Raw genomic sequence first — 19439 nt, forward strand, 5'->3', positions numbered from 1 at the left:
ATCCCTCCATTTATCTTGGCTGTTCGCTGGGTGTGTTAAGGGGTGCTTGGCTCCCAGCGGTGGAGTGTGTTCTTCGACCTCCAGTAACGTGTTAGACTTGCTTGCCTTCCTCTTTCTGAAGACCCGAGATCGGCCGTCAGGTTTGAAAGATTTGAAAAGCAAGACTGGGTTCTTGCCTGTTTTCAGGTTCTGCCTGCGGGGAACTTTCGGGGAAGCGTGGAAAGGAAGGGAAGGGCGTCCGCCTCCCGCCTGACCCCTGCTCCCTGTGCGTGGCTGCCGGGTCTCGCCATATGCTGCTATATGGAATCATTCGCTCGTCACTTCTGGCCGAAGCTTTCTTTGCTAATAGAAGTGGTAATGGATGCACTGAGAGGAGGGGGAAAGTCTTAAAAGGTCTTTCCCGTATTCAATTTTCCCAAAGGCCCCAAAGATTTTGCAAATTTATCTAATTTGCAGATAGGTGCACTTGAATGTTCAGCAGACAGGGGCTTAAATATTAAAGAGAGCGTGAACTCCTAGCATTTTAAGGGCTTTGTATGTATTTCCAAAACTGACTTTTGACCACCATCCAACACCTGCAGCTTTTGATTCGTGAGCGTTTCGCCATCCTGCGGCTATAACATGTTCTGCTGGCTAAGTCGGCTATTCAGGGGTTTATCCAGACCCACCGGAAAGACTACCCAGCCGTTCTGGGGTTTTCTCTCCCGAAGTCTGATACTGACTTCACAGAGGAGTATTCCAGGTGAATGCAGAAAAGCTTTGTCCGCTGAACAGCACTTTCTCCTGTTCTCTGTAGCCAGAGTGCTTATTCCATTTATCCCCTAGTCTTGACTGGATAGCTTTATGTGCAGAAGCACATCATTCACTCTCTTGATTTCTTATGATGTAGTTTTCCTCCTGCAGTTTTAAAAAGACTAGAAAAGTAGTCACATGAATATAAGCTATTCATTTAGTTTTTATGTTGCGAATAAGAAGCCTAAAAAATTCTTTTATACTTTAAATATGGTTTTCTAGTGTACAAGTGACTGTTTTCACTCCAGATTCATACTAAAGCTAGTTACTCTACTTCTGTAATTCCCAAGACCCTGTTTTGTTTGGGGAAGAAATGTGCACTATTATGAAGAGTGCATTTTGGGTCAGTGCAAATGCTGGGTGATAAAAAATATTTAGATTCCTTTTTTTATTATTAAAATATAGGGAGTTCCCGTCGTGGCGCAGTGGTTAACGAATCCGACTAGGAACCATGAGGTTGCGGGTTCGGTCCCTGCCCTTGCTCAGTGGGTGACGATCCGGCGTTGCCGTGAGCTGTGGTGTAGGTTGCAGACGCGGCTCGGATCCCGCGTTGCTGTGGCTCTGGCGTAGGCCGGTGGCTACAGCTCTGATTCAACCCCTAGCCTGGGAACCTCCATATGCCGCGGGAGCGGCCCAAGAAATAGCAACAACAACAACAAAAAGACAAAAGACAAAAAAAAAAAAAAAATAATAAAATAAAATAAAATATAGTTGATTTACAGTTGTGCCAAGGCAAAAATTTACATTAAGACAGTTACTTGGCTTTTGACACATGTATAGGTAAATTTCATAGTGATTGATTACATTCTTTGTAAATATCATCCATTAAGATAGGAATGATATGAACTGAAAGTATATTCTCAAACAATTTGCAAATAATGTACTTTTAATCTTCCTTTTTTTCTCTTCTTTTTTTAAGAACTCAGTAGCTTTGTTGCCCGAACCAACACTTGTGGAGAGTTGCGTTCGTCTCACTTAGGCCAAGAAGTCACCTTGTGTGGATGGATTCAGTACCGCAGGTAGATAGAAACAGTTTAAGAATACATGGTGATAGGAGTTCTGTCATGGTGAAGTGGTTAACGAATCCGACAAGAACCATGAGGTTGCGGGTTCGGTCCCTGCCCTTGCTCAGTGGGTTAAGGATCCATTGTTGCCACGAGCTGTGGTGTAGGTTGCAGATGCGACTGGGATCCCGTGTTGCTGTGGCCCTGGCATAGGCTGGCAGCTACAGCTCTGATTAGATCCCTAGCCTGGGAACCTCTATATGCAGTGAGAGCAGCCCTAGAAAAGGCAAAAAGACCCAAAAAAAAAAAAAAAAAAGAATACATGGTGATAAAAGTAACTGAACACTGGAGTTTCCTGTCATGGCTTAGCAGAAATGAATCCGACTAGGAACCATGAGGTTTCGGGTTCCATCCCTGGCCTCCATCAGTGGGTTAAAGATCTGGTGTTACCCTGAGCTGTGGTGTAGGTCACAGACTGGGGTCAGATCCTGCATTGCTCTGGCTGTGGTGTAGGCCAGTGGCTCCGATTTGACTCCAGTCTGGGGACCTCCATATGCAGCGGGAGCAGCCCTAAAAAAGACAAAAAAAAATAAATAAGTTACTGAACCCTGGGACCAATAATTGGGTAAGCTGTTAAGCATCAGTAGCATAAAAAAGCATTGTTTATGTTTAGGTAGAGAAAAAGCCTAAAAAGATGAAGAGTGATTCCTCAGTGGTAGAGCCCATTTGTTCATCTCTATATTACAAAGCATATTTGAGGGAGTTCTCTGATGGCCTAGTGGGATGAGGCTTCCACACTCTTACTACTGTGGCTCTGGTTGCTGCTCTGCAGGGTAGGTTCAGTCCCTGGCCCAGGAATTCCCACATACTGCCTGTGTAGCAAAAAAAAAAAAGAGAGAGAACGTGAAATAAACATTGCAACTCTCATTTTAAAAAAAACAAAACATGGAGTTCCCGTCGTGGCTCAGTGGTTAACAAATACGACTAGGAACCATGAGGTTGCGGGTTCAATCCCTGGCCTTGCTCAGTGGCTTAAGGATCTGGAGTTGCCGTGAGCTGTGGTGTAGGTTGCAGAGGTGGCTGGGGTCCTGCGTTGCTGTGGCTCTGGCGTAGGCCGGTGGCTACAGCTCCAATTCAACCCCTAGCCTGGGAACCCTCCATATGCCACGGGAGCGGCCCTAGAAAAGGCAAAAAGACAAAAAACAAACAAAAAAACATATTTGAATAATACATTAATTCACAGTGAAGAGATCCAAAATACATAGATTGTGTGAACTTCCTAAAGAATATGTCCCAAATGGGTGGCTATTTTACGCATACACTGAGTGACTTTTATCTCCTGAACTCAAAATCTGAGGAGGCTTTCTGTACTTCTTCCTGGTACTAAGAATAATGAGAGATAGAAAAAGGAAAAAAAGAAAATTATGAGAAAGATTGAATGCTAAAATGTTGGGATTTTGAGAGCCTTTTGGGGTTTTAGAAGTATTAAGTTAGTATTGGACCTTTTCTAGAAAATTTTATATGGTATCTTATTTTTAGGAAAAGAAAAGAGTTTATATTGCTGTACTTAAAAAGTGACCAATCAGATGCCTCTGATATCCTAAAATATTACCTTTGGACTTTAATATTGGAAAGTTTCCATATTTAGTTAAATTTTCTTATAAAGACTTAAGCCAATACAATTTAAAAAATTTTTAAATCTGCCTTTTCATTAATAAGCCATCTGGTTAGCATTAGTAAACTGTACAAACAGCTAATAATAAAAGTTGAAATTGTAAATGAAAAAAGTGGCATTTCGGAGTTCCCATTGTGGCTCATCAGTAAAGAAACCAAACAGTATCCATGAGGATGCAGGTTCGATCCCTGGCCTTCTTCATTGGGTTAAAGATCTGCAACCCACTGGATCCCTCATTGGCTGTGGCTGTGGCGTAGGCGGGCAGCTGGAGCTCTGATTCAACCCCTATCCCAGGAACTTCCATATGCTTCAGGTGTGGCCCTAAAAAGAAAAAAAAAAAAAGTGTCATTTTCATGAATAAGCTACATAGATAACTGTACCAATATAGCTATGAAAGCATATTATTATTATAAAAAGGAACATGATATATTGCTTGAGGTTTTTATTTGTTTTTTTGCCTGCTTAAATTTTGGTCTCATCTGACCTCTTTGCTCTCAGGAAACAGGTCAGAGGCACATAACCTAGGCTTGAGCAATCAGAACTTCTGCCCAAGTTGAGGGCCTTGAGAAAGTAATGGAAAGCTCCAAGTGTAGTAGATATTCTGTAAAGCCATTGTGACAGTGGAGTTAAGAGCACAGCTGGGAGTTCCTGTCGTGGCCCAGTGGTTAACGAATCCGACTAGGAACCATGAGGTTGCGGGTTCGGTCCCTGCCCTTGCTCAGTGGGTTGACGATCCAGCGTTGCCGTGAGCTGTGGTGTAGGTTGCAGACGCGGCTCTGATCCTGCGTTGCTGTGGCTCTGGTGTAGGCCAGTGGCTACAGCTCCGATTGGACCCCTGGCCTGGGAATCTCCATATGCCGCGGGAGCGGCCCAAAGAAATAGCAAAAAGACAAAAAAAAAAAAAAAAAAAAAAAAAAAAAGAGCACAGCTGCATTAGGACAGCAGCTGTTCATTAGCAACAGTGCTAAGGGCTTGTGTTCTCAGCTACCTAGTTTCACTTGGTTCCTGCATATTTTCTGCATATGGTTCTCCAGGCTTGTGGTTGATTCTTCTAAAATACTTCTAACTTTTAATAAATTTTTGCTTAAATTAGCCAGAGGAAAAAACTTTAAAAATAAATAAATTTTGGTCTTGAAGATTTCACCCTAATGTGTTCATTTTCTTAATTAATCAGGCAGAACATCTTCCTGGTCCTAAGAGATTTCCATGGACTTGTCCAAGTTGTCATTCCCCAGGATGAGGTAATAGAAGGTTTCTTCTGTTATCTGAAAGCCTCTTTGATGCTATAGTTGGAATAAGCTAAGCATGCTGGATAAGTATGTTCGAGGTTTTAAATTAAGAAGTTTATTGTTAATGGAAATTAAAACTACCATATGCAATATTTAGACAAATGACAAACTGGAGAAAAATATGTACAACTCATGTCACAGACAAAGAGCTAATTTCTCTACTATATAAAAGGCTACTCCAAATCAATTTAAAAAAAAAACTTTTTAAAGACCAGTGACCCAGTAGAAATGTGAATGCAGAACATGAGCATAAAATTTGTAGAAAAGAAAATACAGGAGTTCCCGTCTTGGCACAGTGGTTAACGAATCCGACTAGGAACCATGAGGTTGCGGGTTTGGTCCCTGCCCTTGCTCAGTGGGTTAACGATCCGGCGTTATGTTGCGGTGAGCTGTGGTATAGGTTGCAGACGCGGCTCGGATCCTGCGTTGCTGTGGCTCTGGCATAGGCCGGTGGCTACAGCTCCGATTCAACCCCTAGCCTGGGAACCTCCATATGCCGCGGGGGCGGCCCAAGAAATACCAAAAAAAAAAGACAAAAAAAAAAAAAGAAAGAAAATACAAATAGCTATTTTTCTATATGTCTATAGACATATGAATATATACCCAGCTTTACTCATAGATAGAGAAATGTGAATTGAAACTACACAGAATTGTTATTTTTGACAAACTAGATTGACAACATGCTGTGTTTGGGAAAACAAGTGCTCATACACTCCTGAAGGCATACCAATTGAGCACTAGCTCTAATGGAAGGCAATTTGGCAATATCAAAATTATATATGCATATATCCTTTGAACCATTCATTCTACTTCTAGTCAGTTATCTCACAATTATCTTACACATAGGCTTAAATAGATGCAAAATATGCAAATAACAGTTATTCACTACTGGTGAGTTTTTGTTTTTTTTGTTTTTTTTTTTTTTTTTGGCTATACCCACAGTATGCAGAAATTCCTAGCCCAGGAATCGAACCTCAGCCACAGCAGTGACAATGCCAAGTCCTTAACCACTAGGCCACCAGGGAACTGCCTGGATTATTTTTAATAGAAAAAAAAAATTGGGAACAATCTAAATATTCCCCATTAAGAGAATGAACATTGTTACAGCCAAAGAAAAAAGACTGAAGAAGTTCTTTGTGTGCTAAAATGGAAAAAAGATCAAAGGTATATTGTTAAAGAACAGAATACGAAGAACATGTAGAGTGGTATTATCTGTATCAAAAAGAGCAAGTATGTGTGTATATTATGAAATGTCCCTGGAAGGACATATAACATAGGGTTATCTCTGGGAAGAGGAGGTTATCTTAGAGGTTATCTCTGGGCTGGAGGACATAGGAGACTTTTCACTGTATATCTATTTGTACCCTTTGAATTTGAGTCAGGTGAAGGTACTACCTGCTCAAAAAATAATTGCCATTAAATTTAGATAAAGAACTCTCATCATGCTTGTTGGGCAACATTGGTTTCTATTGTGGTGGTTTGTATAAATGCTTGAATGCCTGAAAGAAGTAAGATTTACTCACCTCATATGTTTGAAGTAAGTAAAGTGCCATGGATTATCTGTCAGGGATCAGGATGCAGAGATGAGCATAGCTAACCAGAACTCTTTTACTTTGGACTCCATTATTACTATTGGATTTAATTACCCCTAAGTCTAACTCTGGAGACAGTTGCCTTTAAAGTATGTGGGGGAGTTCCCGTTGTGGCTCAGCGGTAACGAAATCAACTAGTATTCATGAGGATGCCGGTTTGATCCCAGTCCTCGCTCAGTGGGTTAAGGATCTGGCATTGCCATGAGCTGTAATGTAGGTCACATATGCAGCTTGGATCTGGCATTGCTGTGGTTATGGTAGAGGCCGGCAGCTACAGCTCCAGTTCGACCCTTAGCCTGGGAACTTCCATGTGCCTCAGGTGCGGCCCTAAAAAGAAAAGAAAAGTATGTGGATTTGTGGCATTAATCATTCTTCTCCTTATTTTCCTTTAAGTAAGAAAGTTTTAAATTAACTAATAGTTTTTCTTGCTGTATGGAGTCAAAGAGGGTTACGGGGAGTTCCCTGGTGGCTCAGTGAGTAAAAGATCTGGTGTTGTCACTACTGTGGCTCTGGTTACAACTGTGAGGAGGGTTTGATCCCTGGCCTGGGAATTTCCCCACGCCATGAATGCACTCCCAACTCCACCCCCAAAAAAGTGGGAATAGAATTTACCAAATTCTTTTTTTTTTTTTTTTTTTTTTTTTGGTCATTTTGCTATTTCCTGGGCCGCTCCCGCGGCATATGGAGGTTCCCAAGCTAGGGGTCCAATCGGAGCTATAGCCACCGGCCCACACCAGAGCCACAGCAACGCAGGATCCGAGCCGCGTCTGCGACCTACACCACAGCTCACGGCAACACCGGATCGTTAACCTACTGAGCAAGGGCAGGGACCGAACCCGCAACCTCATGATTCCTAGTCGGATTCGTTAACCACTGCGCCACAACGGGAACTCCAGAATTTACCAAATTCTTTAATAAAGTCATCAAGGGTAGCCCCAGTATGTATGGCAATTAAGCTTATGCATATTAACAGTTTTCTAAGTCATAATCTGCAGTTGCTATAGAGTCCTTTAAGTTCATTTGTTTGCTGAAAATGTTTTCCTCTCTTATTCTATAGTCAGCTGCTTCTGTGAGGAGAATTTTATGTGAAGCCCCTGTGGAATCTGTGGTTCAAGTGTCTGGAACAGTAATTTCCCGACCTCCAGGACAAGAGAATCCAGTTAGTAATTTATAAACTATTTAAATTTTACCTCTGTATATGCCTACTGTCTGTCAACACCTTCAGACAACAGAGAATGAGTGTCTGTGAGATATATGACACCAAAGCTCTGTAGGGTCAACAAATGAACTTACAAATTTAAGAAATTTCACTACAAACATAAATGTCTATGGAAATAGACGTTTGTTAAAACATCAGCCACAAATATGCATAGGAATGTCAAAGTCATACACAGATGTTTTTGTTTAAGCACCTGCACAAGTAAATGCTTATGTTTTATAAATATTCACTGTGTACACATCCTGATGAGTGCTTTTTAAAATAAGTCTTTTTCTCTTTCTCTTTAAGAAAATGCCAACAGGTGAGATTGAAATCAAAGTTAAAACAGCTAAACTTCTGAACTCCTGCAAGAAGCTACCCTTTGAAATTAAGGACTTTGTGAAGGTGCCATCCTATGTTATTAATAAAATAGAGTATCTAGAAAATGGTGATAACCAGTAAAGTGTTATCAGAGTTTTATAAAGTTTAACTTCTACAAAATTAAGCATTTTTATAGCTGTATTATGAATCATTCTTGAACTGTTCTTAAATAGCAACAGTTCAGTAAGCTGTTGCACTTCCTAAATACTTAGAATGTTTTTTCAGACCACTTGAAACATGGTTGTCTTTAAGACTTAGGTGTTACTTTGTTTATATTTTTTGGTTGCTATTGTTTTACATTTTGAAAGAAAATTTATGTCTGTCCTAGAAATGACCAGATGGGGAGTTCTCTTGTGGCTCAGTGGAAACAAGTCTGACTAATATCCATCAGGACACAGGTTCGATCCCTAGCCTTACTCAGTGGGTTAAGGATCCAGCGTTGCCATGAGCTGTGGTGTAGGTTGCAAACTCAGCTCGGATCCCGTCTTGCTGTGGCTGTATCTTAGGCCAGCAGCTATAGCTCTGATTTGACCCCTAGCCTGGGGAACTCCACATGACGGGAATTCGGCCCTAAAAAGCAAAAAAAAAAAAAAGTAAAATTGGTACTAGTAACAAGGTTAAGGATAGAGCTAAAGTTTTTGAAAACTCACATTCTGTATCTAGATTAATGTCTTTAATATCAGAGTATATCTTTTTAATACTTGAAAAATTTTTAAACATAAAAATCTTTAAATTTGTTTAGAAAACAGAGACTCTTCGTTTGCAGTATCGCTACTTAGACTTGCGTGGTGCCCAAATGCAATATAACCTGCGACTGAGGTCCCAGATGGTCATGAAAATGCGGGAATATCTCTGTAATCTGCATGGTAAGGGAAATGCCTGGATGTTCTTTGGAGATTATTCATCTGTTATATTCAGCAGTTTCACTGTACCCTCTCCTTGGCCTCATTGGGTCATATGTTGCTAGAGGTCTGAAATTCATTTAATATATAAAGCAGTTTTTGAACAAACATTCATTTTCAAGTGTTTTGTCCTAGAGCATAATTTAGTAACATAAAGCACAATTTAGTTCCATATTGAGTCACAAGTATAGCCTTTTAAAAGTGATATTGGAGTTCCTATTGTGGCTCAGCAGAAACGAACCCGACTAGTATCCATGAGGATGTGGGTTCGATCCCTGGCCTTTTTCAGTGGGTTAAGGATCTGGTCTTGCCACAAGCTGTGGTATATATAGGTCACAGACCTGCCTCGGATCTGGCACTGCTGTGGCTGTGGCGTAGGCTAACAGCTGCAGCTCTGATTCGATCCCTAGCCTGGGAACTTACGTATGCCACAGATACAGCCCTTAAAAACAAAAGAAAAAAAAAGTGACATTGCCTGTTACATTGTCTAAGTATTTCCACCTTCACTATTGAAGGTGGACCAGACCTTTCGTTGTTATCTATAAGTTTTCTTAATTCTTCACCATGCTAGTACATCATTTGTTGGAAACTCAGAAATGTAATTGGACTGTTGGGAATTCAGAAACCTAGACTCTTGGAGTTCCCGTTGTGGCGCAGTGGTTAACGAATCCGACTAGGAACAATGAGGTTGCGGGTTCGATCCCTGCCCTTGCTCAGTGGGTTAATGATCCGGCGTTGCCGTGAGCTGTGGTGTAGGTTGGACCCCTAGCCTGGGAACCTCTATATGCCGTGGGAGCAGCCCAGGAAATAGCAAAAAGACAAAAAAAAAAAAAAAAAAAAAAAGAAACCTAGACTCTTCAGGTAGTTCCCATCATGGCTCAGCAGAAATGATCTGACTAGCATCCATGAAGATGCAGCATGTTCAATCCCTGGCCTTGCATAGTGAGTTAAGGATCTGGCATTGCCGTGAGCCATAGTGTAGGTCACAGATGTGTCTTGGATCTGGCATTGCTGTGACTGTGGGGTAGGCTGGCAGCTATAGCTCTGATTCAACCCCTAGCCTGGGAACATCCATATGCCACTGGTATGGCCCTAAAAAAAAAGATGAAAGAAAGAAAGAAACCTAGACTTTTCAGTCAGTCCTGGGATTCTTTTTTTTTTTTTGGTCTTTTTTTAGGGCCTTACCCACAGCATATGGAGATTCGCAGGCTAGGGGTGGAACTGGAGCTATAGTCACTGGCCTACACCACAGCCCCAGCAACAGAGTGTCCAAGTAGCATCTGCGACCTGCACCACAGCTCACAGCAATGCCAGATCCTAAACCCTCTGAGAGAGGCCAGGGATTGAACCTACGTCCTCATGGATACTAGTCAGATTCATTTCCACTGAGCTACAAGAGGAACTCCAGTCCTGGGTTTTTTTAATGCTATATTTGTATTATTTTTGCTGTGCCAGCAGAACATGTAGAAAATCAGAACAGCTCAGTAGACAAGAATCCATCAAACAGAATGATTTCAAGACCAAAGTGTCAACTTTATGAAGAGGATAGGATTTTATGAAAATCTTCGGTTTCCTTCCAGGATTTGTAGAAACCAGCATCAATGTGCTTGGTTACTTATTTCAGTCAAAATTCCTAATTAGAAGGTAGCCTCAGATTTGTTGAACTATACTATAGATTTCATATTTGACAAATTCCTTTCTATTAAATTCTGGTGTTTCTCTCTTTAGGGTTTGTGGATATAGAAACACCAACATTGTTTAAGAGGACTCCAGGGGTAAGTATATTCCTTAATCAGCCTACTAATAATTTCCTATTGGTTTATGAAACTGGACCACTTTGCTTTTATATTCCCTTAGTTGTATTTCTTTTATTTATTTTATTGGCTAAGGATGATCACATTAACTAGGTATTAAGAATTGGCCAAATTACATGGGTCAGTATTTTGCCTCAGAATCTTTTAAACCTATAGTTTTCTTTCCATTGAGGTTTATTTTTTGTTGTTGTTGTTGTTGTTGTTGCTATTTCTTGGGCCGCTCCCTCGGCATATGGAGGTTCCCAGGCTAGGGGTTGAATCGGAGCTGTAGCCACCGGCCTACACCAGAGCCACAGCAACGTGGGATCCGAGCCGTGTCTGCAACCTACACCACAGCTCACGGCAACGCCGGATCGTCAACCCACTGAGCAAGGGCAGGGACCGAACCCGAAACCTCATGGTTCCTAATCGGATTCGTTAACCACTGCGCCACGACGGGAACTCCCCCATTGAGGTTTATAGCTATAAATCAATAATAAATTGATTCCTTAAAAATAAATTTCTAGAGTTCCCATCATGACTCAGCAGTAATGAACCCTACTGGTATCCATGAGGATTTGGGTTCGATCACTGGCCCCACTCAGTGGGGTAAAGGATCCAGTATTGCCCTGAGCTTCGGTGTAGGTCACAGAAGCAGCATGAATCTGGTATTTCTGTGGCTGTGGTGTAGGCCGGTGGCTACAGCTCTGATTTGACCCCTAGCTTGGGAACTTCCATATGCCATGGGTACGGCTCTAAAAAGACAATAAATAAATAAATTAATTAATTAATTCCTGTTCATTATGAACTGACATTTTTAAACATCAATATTTATACAGTCTATGGACTGTAAAACTATAGTTTGAATTTAGAAAAGTGGGAGTTCCCATCGTGGTGCAGCAGAAACTAATCCAACTAGGAACCATGAGGTTGTGGGTTCGATCCCTGGCCTCACTCAGTGGGTTACTGATCCAGCGTTGCTCAGATATGGCATTGCTGTGGCTCTGGCATAGGCCGGCAGCAACAGCTCTGATTAGACCCTTAGCCTGGGAACCTCTGTATGCCTCGGGTGTGGCCCTAAAAAAAAAAAAGAAAGAAAGAAAAAAGAAAAGCGGTTAGGAATTACTTGAATAGGAATTGATGAACAAAATCGAGAGTTCATTTCAACAAGCATATATCTAATTCTTACTACATATAAACATTATTTAAAGCCTACTGTGTACAAGCCTTTGAGGGACTAAAGGATGAGCAAGAAATGATCTCTTTCATTGTGAGAAATTTACTCTTTAGTTGATTTCATTGATGAGCTGAACTATTGACTTCTACCACCTCTTAGATTTGTTTTTTTAATGATATATCTGCTCTCCCTCTTTCTCATTCAAAGGGTGCAAAAGAGTTTGTAGTACCATCCAGGGAACCTGGAAAGTTTTATTCTCTCCCTCAGAGTCCTCAGCAGTTTAAGCAGCTTCTAATGGTTGGTGGTCTAGACAGGTGAGCTTTCTTTGTGCTAGCAGTGGTCAGAAAAGGAAAAGAAGGGGGGAAGGAAACACAAAATTGTCTATAATCTCTTAAAGGAAGGTTAAAAAATGTATGAGAGGTTTGGAAAATACTGGTAAAATGCCCTAAAAATGTGTAATTATTATGTAAAGATTTATTGGGTGGCCACCACATACAAAGCTCTATGCTAGTAGATGGGAAAGGGGATTAAAAACAAAAAAGAATAGGTTTTGCTCTCAAGGAGTTAACAAATCTAGTAAAACAAAATAGGATAATAAAACCAACTGTGACATAAACAAAAATAAGTATGTTGAAAATTGCAAACTTGTTACATTAAGAGGTTTGAGGAGTTCCCTTCATGTCTCAGTGGTTAACGATCCCGACTAGGATCTGTGAGGATGTAGGTTCGATCCCTGGCCTTGCTCAGTGGGTTAAGGATCTGGCGTTGCCATGAGCTGTGGTGTAGGTCACAGACACCACAGGTGCGGCCCTAAAATACAAAAAAAAAAGAGAGAGAGGTTCAAAATTACATTGTTTTGGAAAATGTCAAAAAATTTATGAGCAAGGCCTTCTGGGGCAGAGCTGCATTTCAGGAGATGAAAATGAGAGTTTTGTTTTGTTTTTAGGGCCGAACCTGCGGGATGTGGAAGTTCCCAAGCTAGGGGTTGACTCCAAGCTGCAGCCCACGACCTATACCACAGCCAAAGTAATGCCAGATCCTAGCTACATCTGTGACCTACATCACAGCTCACAGCAACGCTGGATCCCCTACCCAAAGAGCAAGGCGAGGGATTGAACCTCCATCGTCATGGATACTAGTCAGGTTCATTTAAAAAATGAGAGTTAAAATGGCATAGCACAGGAAAGCTCAAGTGTACTCATGGAGCAGTGAATATTTCAGTTTGGCTGATGCAAAAGAGTATGTGTTAAGAAACATGGTCTTGGAGTTCCCGTCGTGGCGCAGTGGTTAACGAATCCAACTAGGAACCATGAGGTTGCGGGTTCGGTCCCTGCCCTTGCTCAGTGGGTTAACGATCCGGCTATGCCATGAGCTGTGGTGTAGGTCGCAGACGAGGCTCGGATCCTGTGTTGCTGTGGCCCTGGTGTAGGCCAGGGGCTACAGCTCCGATTCGACCCCTAGCCTGGGAACCTCCATATGCCACGGGAGCGGCCCAAGAAATAGCAAAAAGACAAAAAAAAAAAAAAAAAAAGAAAAAAAAAGAAACATGGTCTAGGAGTTCCCGTCATGCTGCAGTGGAAGCAAATCTGACTAGGAACCATGAAGTTGCGGGTTCGGTTCCTGGCCTTGATCAGTAGCTTGAGGATCTGGCGTTGCCAGAGCTGTGGTCTAGGTCACAGACACGGCTTGGGTCTGATGTTGTTGTGGCTATGGCATAGGCTGGCAGCTGTATCTCTGATTGGACCCCTAGCCTGGGAACCTCCATATGCCTTGGGTGTGGCCCTAAAAAGAAAAAAAATAAAAAAGAAGAAGCATGGACTAGAGTTCCCTTGTGGCTCAGAAGGTTAAGGATCCAGCATTGTCACTGATGTGGCTCTGGTTACAGCTGTGGTGCGGTTTTGATCCCTGGCCCAGGAACTTCCCATGCCTTGGGCACAGCAAAAAATAAAGAAACATAGACTGCCTTGCATGTCGGTCTAACACAAATATCCAAAGGTGCCACCATATATTTTTTTTTTTACTTTTTTTAGGACCACACATGCAGCATATGGAAGTTCCCAGGCTAGGGATCAGATCAGAACTGCAGCAGCCAGCCTATACAGAAGCTACAGCAATGCAGGATCCCAGCTGCATCTTCAACCTACACTATAGCTCATGGCAATGCCGGGATACTTAACCCACTGAGCAAGGCTAGGAATTAAACCCACATCCTCATGGATACTAGTCAGGTTCACTTCTGCTGAGCCACAAGGGAACTCCACCATTGTATATTTTTAAAACAATATATAGAGGAGTTGACTTCTCAGTGGTCAACTTTATCGTATATTAGGGGTCAACTATATCAGATTAGATTAGAATATCATAAAGAATTTTGAAATTCCTTATGTCTTTTAGGTATCATTAATTGTATTAATGTACATTGCAGGAATGTTGGGGAGAAAGTGTGTGTATCTTCCTAGAATCATGACTCAATTAATGCAATTTTTAAATTTAGATATTTTCAGATTGCCCGTTGTTATCGAGATGAAGGTTCAAGACCAGACAGACAACCCGAGTTTACCCAGGTACTGAGTTATATTCATTTGTCTCTTACTGATTCAGCCTAGCTACAGCCAAGTATGTCAAAATCAGGACAGAAATTATATGTACTTTCTTGTCACTATATTTTATCCATCAGATATTTAATTAAACTAACCAGTTGAGGCACTAATTACAAAGAATATGGTTATCAACTAAGGAATGACAGTGGTTCCTACAATGCTTTAATGGTCATGATATGATCCAATTTTGGGGGATTTTTGTTTGTTGGGGTTTTTTTGGCTACACTCACAGCATATGAATGTTCCCCATCAAGGAATTGAATCTGATCTCCAACTATGACAACACCAGATCCTTAATCCACAGTGCTAGGCCAGAGATCCAATCTGTGCTGCCACAGAGACAATGCCAGATCCTTGCCCCACTGTGCTACAGTGGGAACTCCTGATTAAGTTCTTAAAACAAATCTTTCTAAGCACTAAGAACCAGCAATTCTGTATGTTGATTTAATCTATGTATCTAGTCAAAAGCATGGAAGCTATTATGATTTAGTTTCTGTATGATATTGTATTAATCAGTGTGGTGAAGCAAAAAACCATAAGCTTTGGAGTTGGATAGACCTGAGATCAATGTAGTTTAACTATATACATCAGGGAAGTTACTTAGCCTCTCTGAGCCGTAAGCCATGGGATAGTCATGGGAACTAAACAAGTTGATGTATGTAAACCATTAGCACAGTGCCTGACATAAAGCATATATAAGAACATTTAATCTGCTCCCTCATGTATTATTAGATATTCATGTGCAAAATCCTATGGTAACTTGAAACCAAAGAAATATATAAATACACATGTACACATTAATATCGTGGCTGTTCTAGTAAGTTTCCATATGTTGTTTTGGTTTCAGATTGACATAGAGATGTCTTTTGTAGACCAGACTGGGATTCAGAGTCTAATTGAGGGTTTGCTCCAGTATTCGTGGCCCAGTGACAAAGATCCCCTGGTAGTTCCTTTTCCTTCTATGACCTTTGCCGAGGCATTGGCCAGCTATGGAACTGATAAACCTGACACTCGCTTTGGAATGAAGGTACCTTTCTTCACTTTGAGGACCGTGCCCCCAAAGAGTCCTGTAATCTATCAAACTATTTTGATGTTTACAACCAGTTACACACACTATCCTATCATATTTTTTCTTGTTACCTTAGCTTGTTACTTTCGTTGTTACCAAGCTATAGCAAGAGAGACTAAAGGTGTGTTAGCATCACAATATCTTTTCTCTGTTGTTTTCCAAAATCTATTTCCAAGAGCAAGTTTCTTGTTATAAAGTTTTTTTTTTTTTTTTTTTTTTTTTTTTTTTGTCTTTTTGCTATTTCTTGGGCCGCTCCTGCAGCATATGGAGGTTCCCAGGCTAGGGGTCTGATCGGAGCTGTAGCCGCCGGCCTACGCCAGAGCCACAGCAACGCAGGATCCGAGCTGTGTCTGCAACCTACACCACAGCTCACGGCAACGCCGGATCGTTAACCCACTGAGCAAGGGCAGGGACTGAACCCGCAACCTCATGGTTCCTAGTCGGATTCGTTAACCACTGCTCCACGACGGGAACTCCTCTTGCTATAAAGTTTTTATTGCTGACTTTATTGTCTGTTATATAGACATGAATGGTAACTTGAAAGAAAAAAAAAACTGTGCTTTCCTCTTGAATTCTTTTTTTTTTTTTTTTTGTCTTTTCTAGGGCTGCACCCGAGGCATATAGAGGTTCCCAGGCTAAGGGTCGAATAGGAGCTGTAGTTGCTGGCCTATCCCAGAGCCACAGCAACACGGGATCCAAGCCATGTCTGCGACCCACACCACAGCACACAGCAACGCCGGATCCTTAACCCACTGAGCGAGGCCAGGGATCAAACCTGCAACGTCCTGGTTCCTAGTTGGATTCGTTAACCACTGAGCCACAACGGGAACTCCCTTGAATTCTTTAGCTAAGGCACTTGGAAGGCAAATGATTAAGAGTTCTTTATTCTTCTTCCCTGATCTATAAAGAGTTCAAACATAAATGGAAATGTTTATTCACATTAAGATCTGTACATACTGAACTAAGGGTAAGAGTTAAAGGTGGAGCAGTTTCCCTTAGCAAGACGCTTATTATCTCCAAGAGAGCAACAGCTCTTCATCGCTGTAATGCTGGTGACATTTCTGTATTTCAGTTCTCAATGAAAATTCTTTAGAAATTGAGTGCTGCCTGGTCCAGAAATAGGCAATAATCAATTCTTAGAACGAAAAATTATAACACAAAAAGTCATAACTGCCTACTTACAGCAGCCAACATAACTACTCCTTGTTTCTTCTTTTGTAACATGGAATAGTGGTTCTTAAGCCAGATTGCTTAAGCTAAATACTGACTGCCACTTACTAGCTGTGTCATCTTAGGCAAGTCATTTCTTTCTCTATGCCTTGGTTTCCTCATCTGTTAAACGGGGATAATAAAAGGGTGTACATCATACTTGTGTTGCACAGATGAGATGAATTATTACTAATGAATTATACATTACTACATTAACTCATCTCATGGTGCCCAGCCCATGGTAAACACTCTATGAATGTAGTCTATAAATGTTAACAAGATCCACATTCCTTTTTAAAATCTTGTTTGTGGAGTTCCCGTCATAGCTCGGTGGTTAACAGAATCCGACTAGGAACCATGAGGTTGCCGTGAGTTGTGGTGTAGGTCACAGACGCAGCTCAGATCCCATGTTGCTGTGGCCATGGCGTAGGCTGGTGGCTACGGCTCCGATTAGACCCCTAACCTGGGAACCTCCATATGCCTCGGGTGTAGACCTAGAAAAGACAAAAATAAAATAAAATCTTATTTGTAAAATGTTTTGAGATAAAAATTACTTCACATTTAATTACCGTTTTTGTTATCCATTTTCTAGATTGTAGATATCAGTGATATGTTCAGAAGAACAGAGATTGGTTATCTTCAAGATGCACTTAGTAAACCCCAAGGAACCATCAAAGCCATGTGTGTCCCTGAAGGAGCAGTAAGTGGAGTACAATTCTATATTTTCTCTAAAATATAAATGAGAAAAAATAAAAAAATTAAAAAAATATATATAAATAAGAAGTAAATATGTTCAATATTGGCACATTTAAACTTCAGAAAGAAAAAAATCTCTTTAACTAAATATAAAAATAAGTATTTTCAGATAAAATCTAACAATTTTTCTAAAACTATAAGTAGAAAACAATAAAACTTTATGAATATCAAGGTCTAGAGCCTTTTTTTTTTTTTTTCCTTTTAAATAAAATGCTGTTAAAGTACTCCTGTACTTCATTTGGGGTTATTTCCACCAGTGGCTATAGAATAGTATTCATATTCTATCTCCAGCCTCAGCTTGTCCAGTGACTTTCAGCCACATTTCAGCTCCAGTATAGCCTTAGCATATTGGTTCTTGGTTTTCGAGCTCTGGGGTCTACTGCTTTAAAAACAAGGGAAAAGAGGTGGAGCTATGAAAACCAAAAAAGGGGGAAATGAGGGTAAGAGAGAGAGAGAATGGTTGGGCTGGATAAGCATTGACTTTTAAGTAATGGGATGTGTCCGTTTTCTGTTAGCATATCTGCTTTGAAAACAGTTTAATAAGAGGATTTCCAAAAATGTTTTGAATAAGACCACCATTTTGAAAGACTCATTTGGATATATAAACATATTAATATATTTTAAATGGGGATAAGAATTCAGTCTCATTACCTTTTTTTCACTTCATATGTTCAGTGGGCAGTAATTTGCTATCCATACTCTAGTCCAGATATAATGAATATGTTCAGATAAGCTCAGTATAACATATATTGCTTATTATTTTTATTTACCCCAATTTGAGTATAACCATCCTTACTCAAGTAGATCATAAGGACTGCAGGGTCATTAACTATGTTTTTATCTTTTTATATCTCTCATACCTATTTAAGGGCACCCTGAGTATTAGTGTCTTAGAAAGATATTTAGAAAAAGTAAGATATAAAGAATTTTAAGAGACCTGAAACAATCAAATTCTGAATCCTCTTACTGATCTTAAAGTTATTTTATCTTTCTTAATTCATTTGTGAAGATTCATTTTCAACATTTATCCTGCATATTATATGTACATTGTCTTCTGTATGTAGTACTTTCACAGTGATTTCCAATAAGACTTGCATAATTTGAAAAAAAATAAGCCCTGTAACAAGCTTTAAAATTTTGTCATTTGTCAGTATAAATTTTCCTTGAATCCTACTGTTGTGATGGAAATACACAAAATATATTTGTATCCCATTTGTTATTATAAACATGTTTATGGAGCTCACTGTTTATTTTCTTTTATCAGAAATACTTAAAAAGGAAAGACATAGAGTCCATTAGAAAATTTGCAGCTGACCATTTTAATCAGGTAAGGAGTTAATTAAAGCAGGTTTTTTCCTTTCTTTTAGAGATTCAATAGTTGTGGTTTTGTTTTGTGGAGTTTTTTTGGTTGATTTTTTTTGTTGTTGTTTTGTTTTGTTTTGCCTTTTAGGGCCACACCAGCAGTATATGGAGATTCCCAGGCTAGGGTTCTAATCAGAGCTATCTATAGCTGCTACCTATACCACCACTCACGACAACACTGGATTCTTAACCCACTGAGCAAGTCTAGGGACTGAACCCGAAACCTCATGGTTCGTAGTCAGATTCATTTCCACTGCGCCACGATGGGAACTCTGAGATTCAATAGTTTTAATAATTGCTTAAGCTCTTACAATAACGTAAGTTTTGAGGGTCTTATATTTTAGATCATTCTACTGTTCTTTTTCTTTTTCCTTTTTTTTTTTGGCCGCCCCATGGCAAATGGAGTTCCCGGGCCAGGGATCAGATCTGAGCTGAAGTTGTAACCTACACCACAGCTGCAGCAATGTCGGATCCTTAACCCACTGTGCTGGGCCAGGGATTGAACCTGTGTACCAGTACTACAGAGGCAACAGCACCGATCCCACTGTGCCACAGCGGAAACTCCTTTTTTTTTTTTTTTTTAATGTTTTAATTATTTTTTATTTTTTGGCTGTACCCACAGCATATGGAAGTTCCTAGG

General features: G+C 40.5%; 1 protein-coding gene across 1 annotated transcript in view; it reads left to right on the top strand.

Moving 5' to 3' along the window:
• The window catches only part of DARS2 (aspartyl-tRNA synthetase 2, mitochondrial), a 30666-nt gene continuing 11229 nt past the window's right edge, over nt 3-19439 (top strand). The window contains 13 exon segments of the mRNA XM_021063655.1: nt 3-140; nt 582-742; nt 1712-1811; nt 4646-4712; nt 7410-7511; nt 7860-7955; nt 8674-8797; nt 10562-10608; nt 12011-12117; nt 14298-14367; nt 15251-15430; nt 17274-17381; nt 18702-18764. Of these exon segments, the coding sequence (XP_020919314.1) occupies nt 622-742; nt 1712-1811; nt 4646-4712; nt 7410-7511; nt 7860-7955; nt 8674-8797; nt 10562-10608; nt 12011-12117; nt 14298-14367; nt 15251-15430; nt 17274-17381; nt 18702-18764 (1185 nt within the window). The 5' untranslated portion in view covers nt 3-140; nt 582-621.

Source organism: Sus scrofa, chromosome 9, assembly GCF_000003025.6.
Source record: "Sus scrofa isolate TJ Tabasco breed Duroc chromosome 9, Sscrofa11.1, whole genome shotgun sequence".
In the NCBI taxonomy this organism is placed as follows: Eukaryota; Metazoa; Chordata; class Mammalia; order Artiodactyla; family Suidae; genus Sus; species Sus scrofa.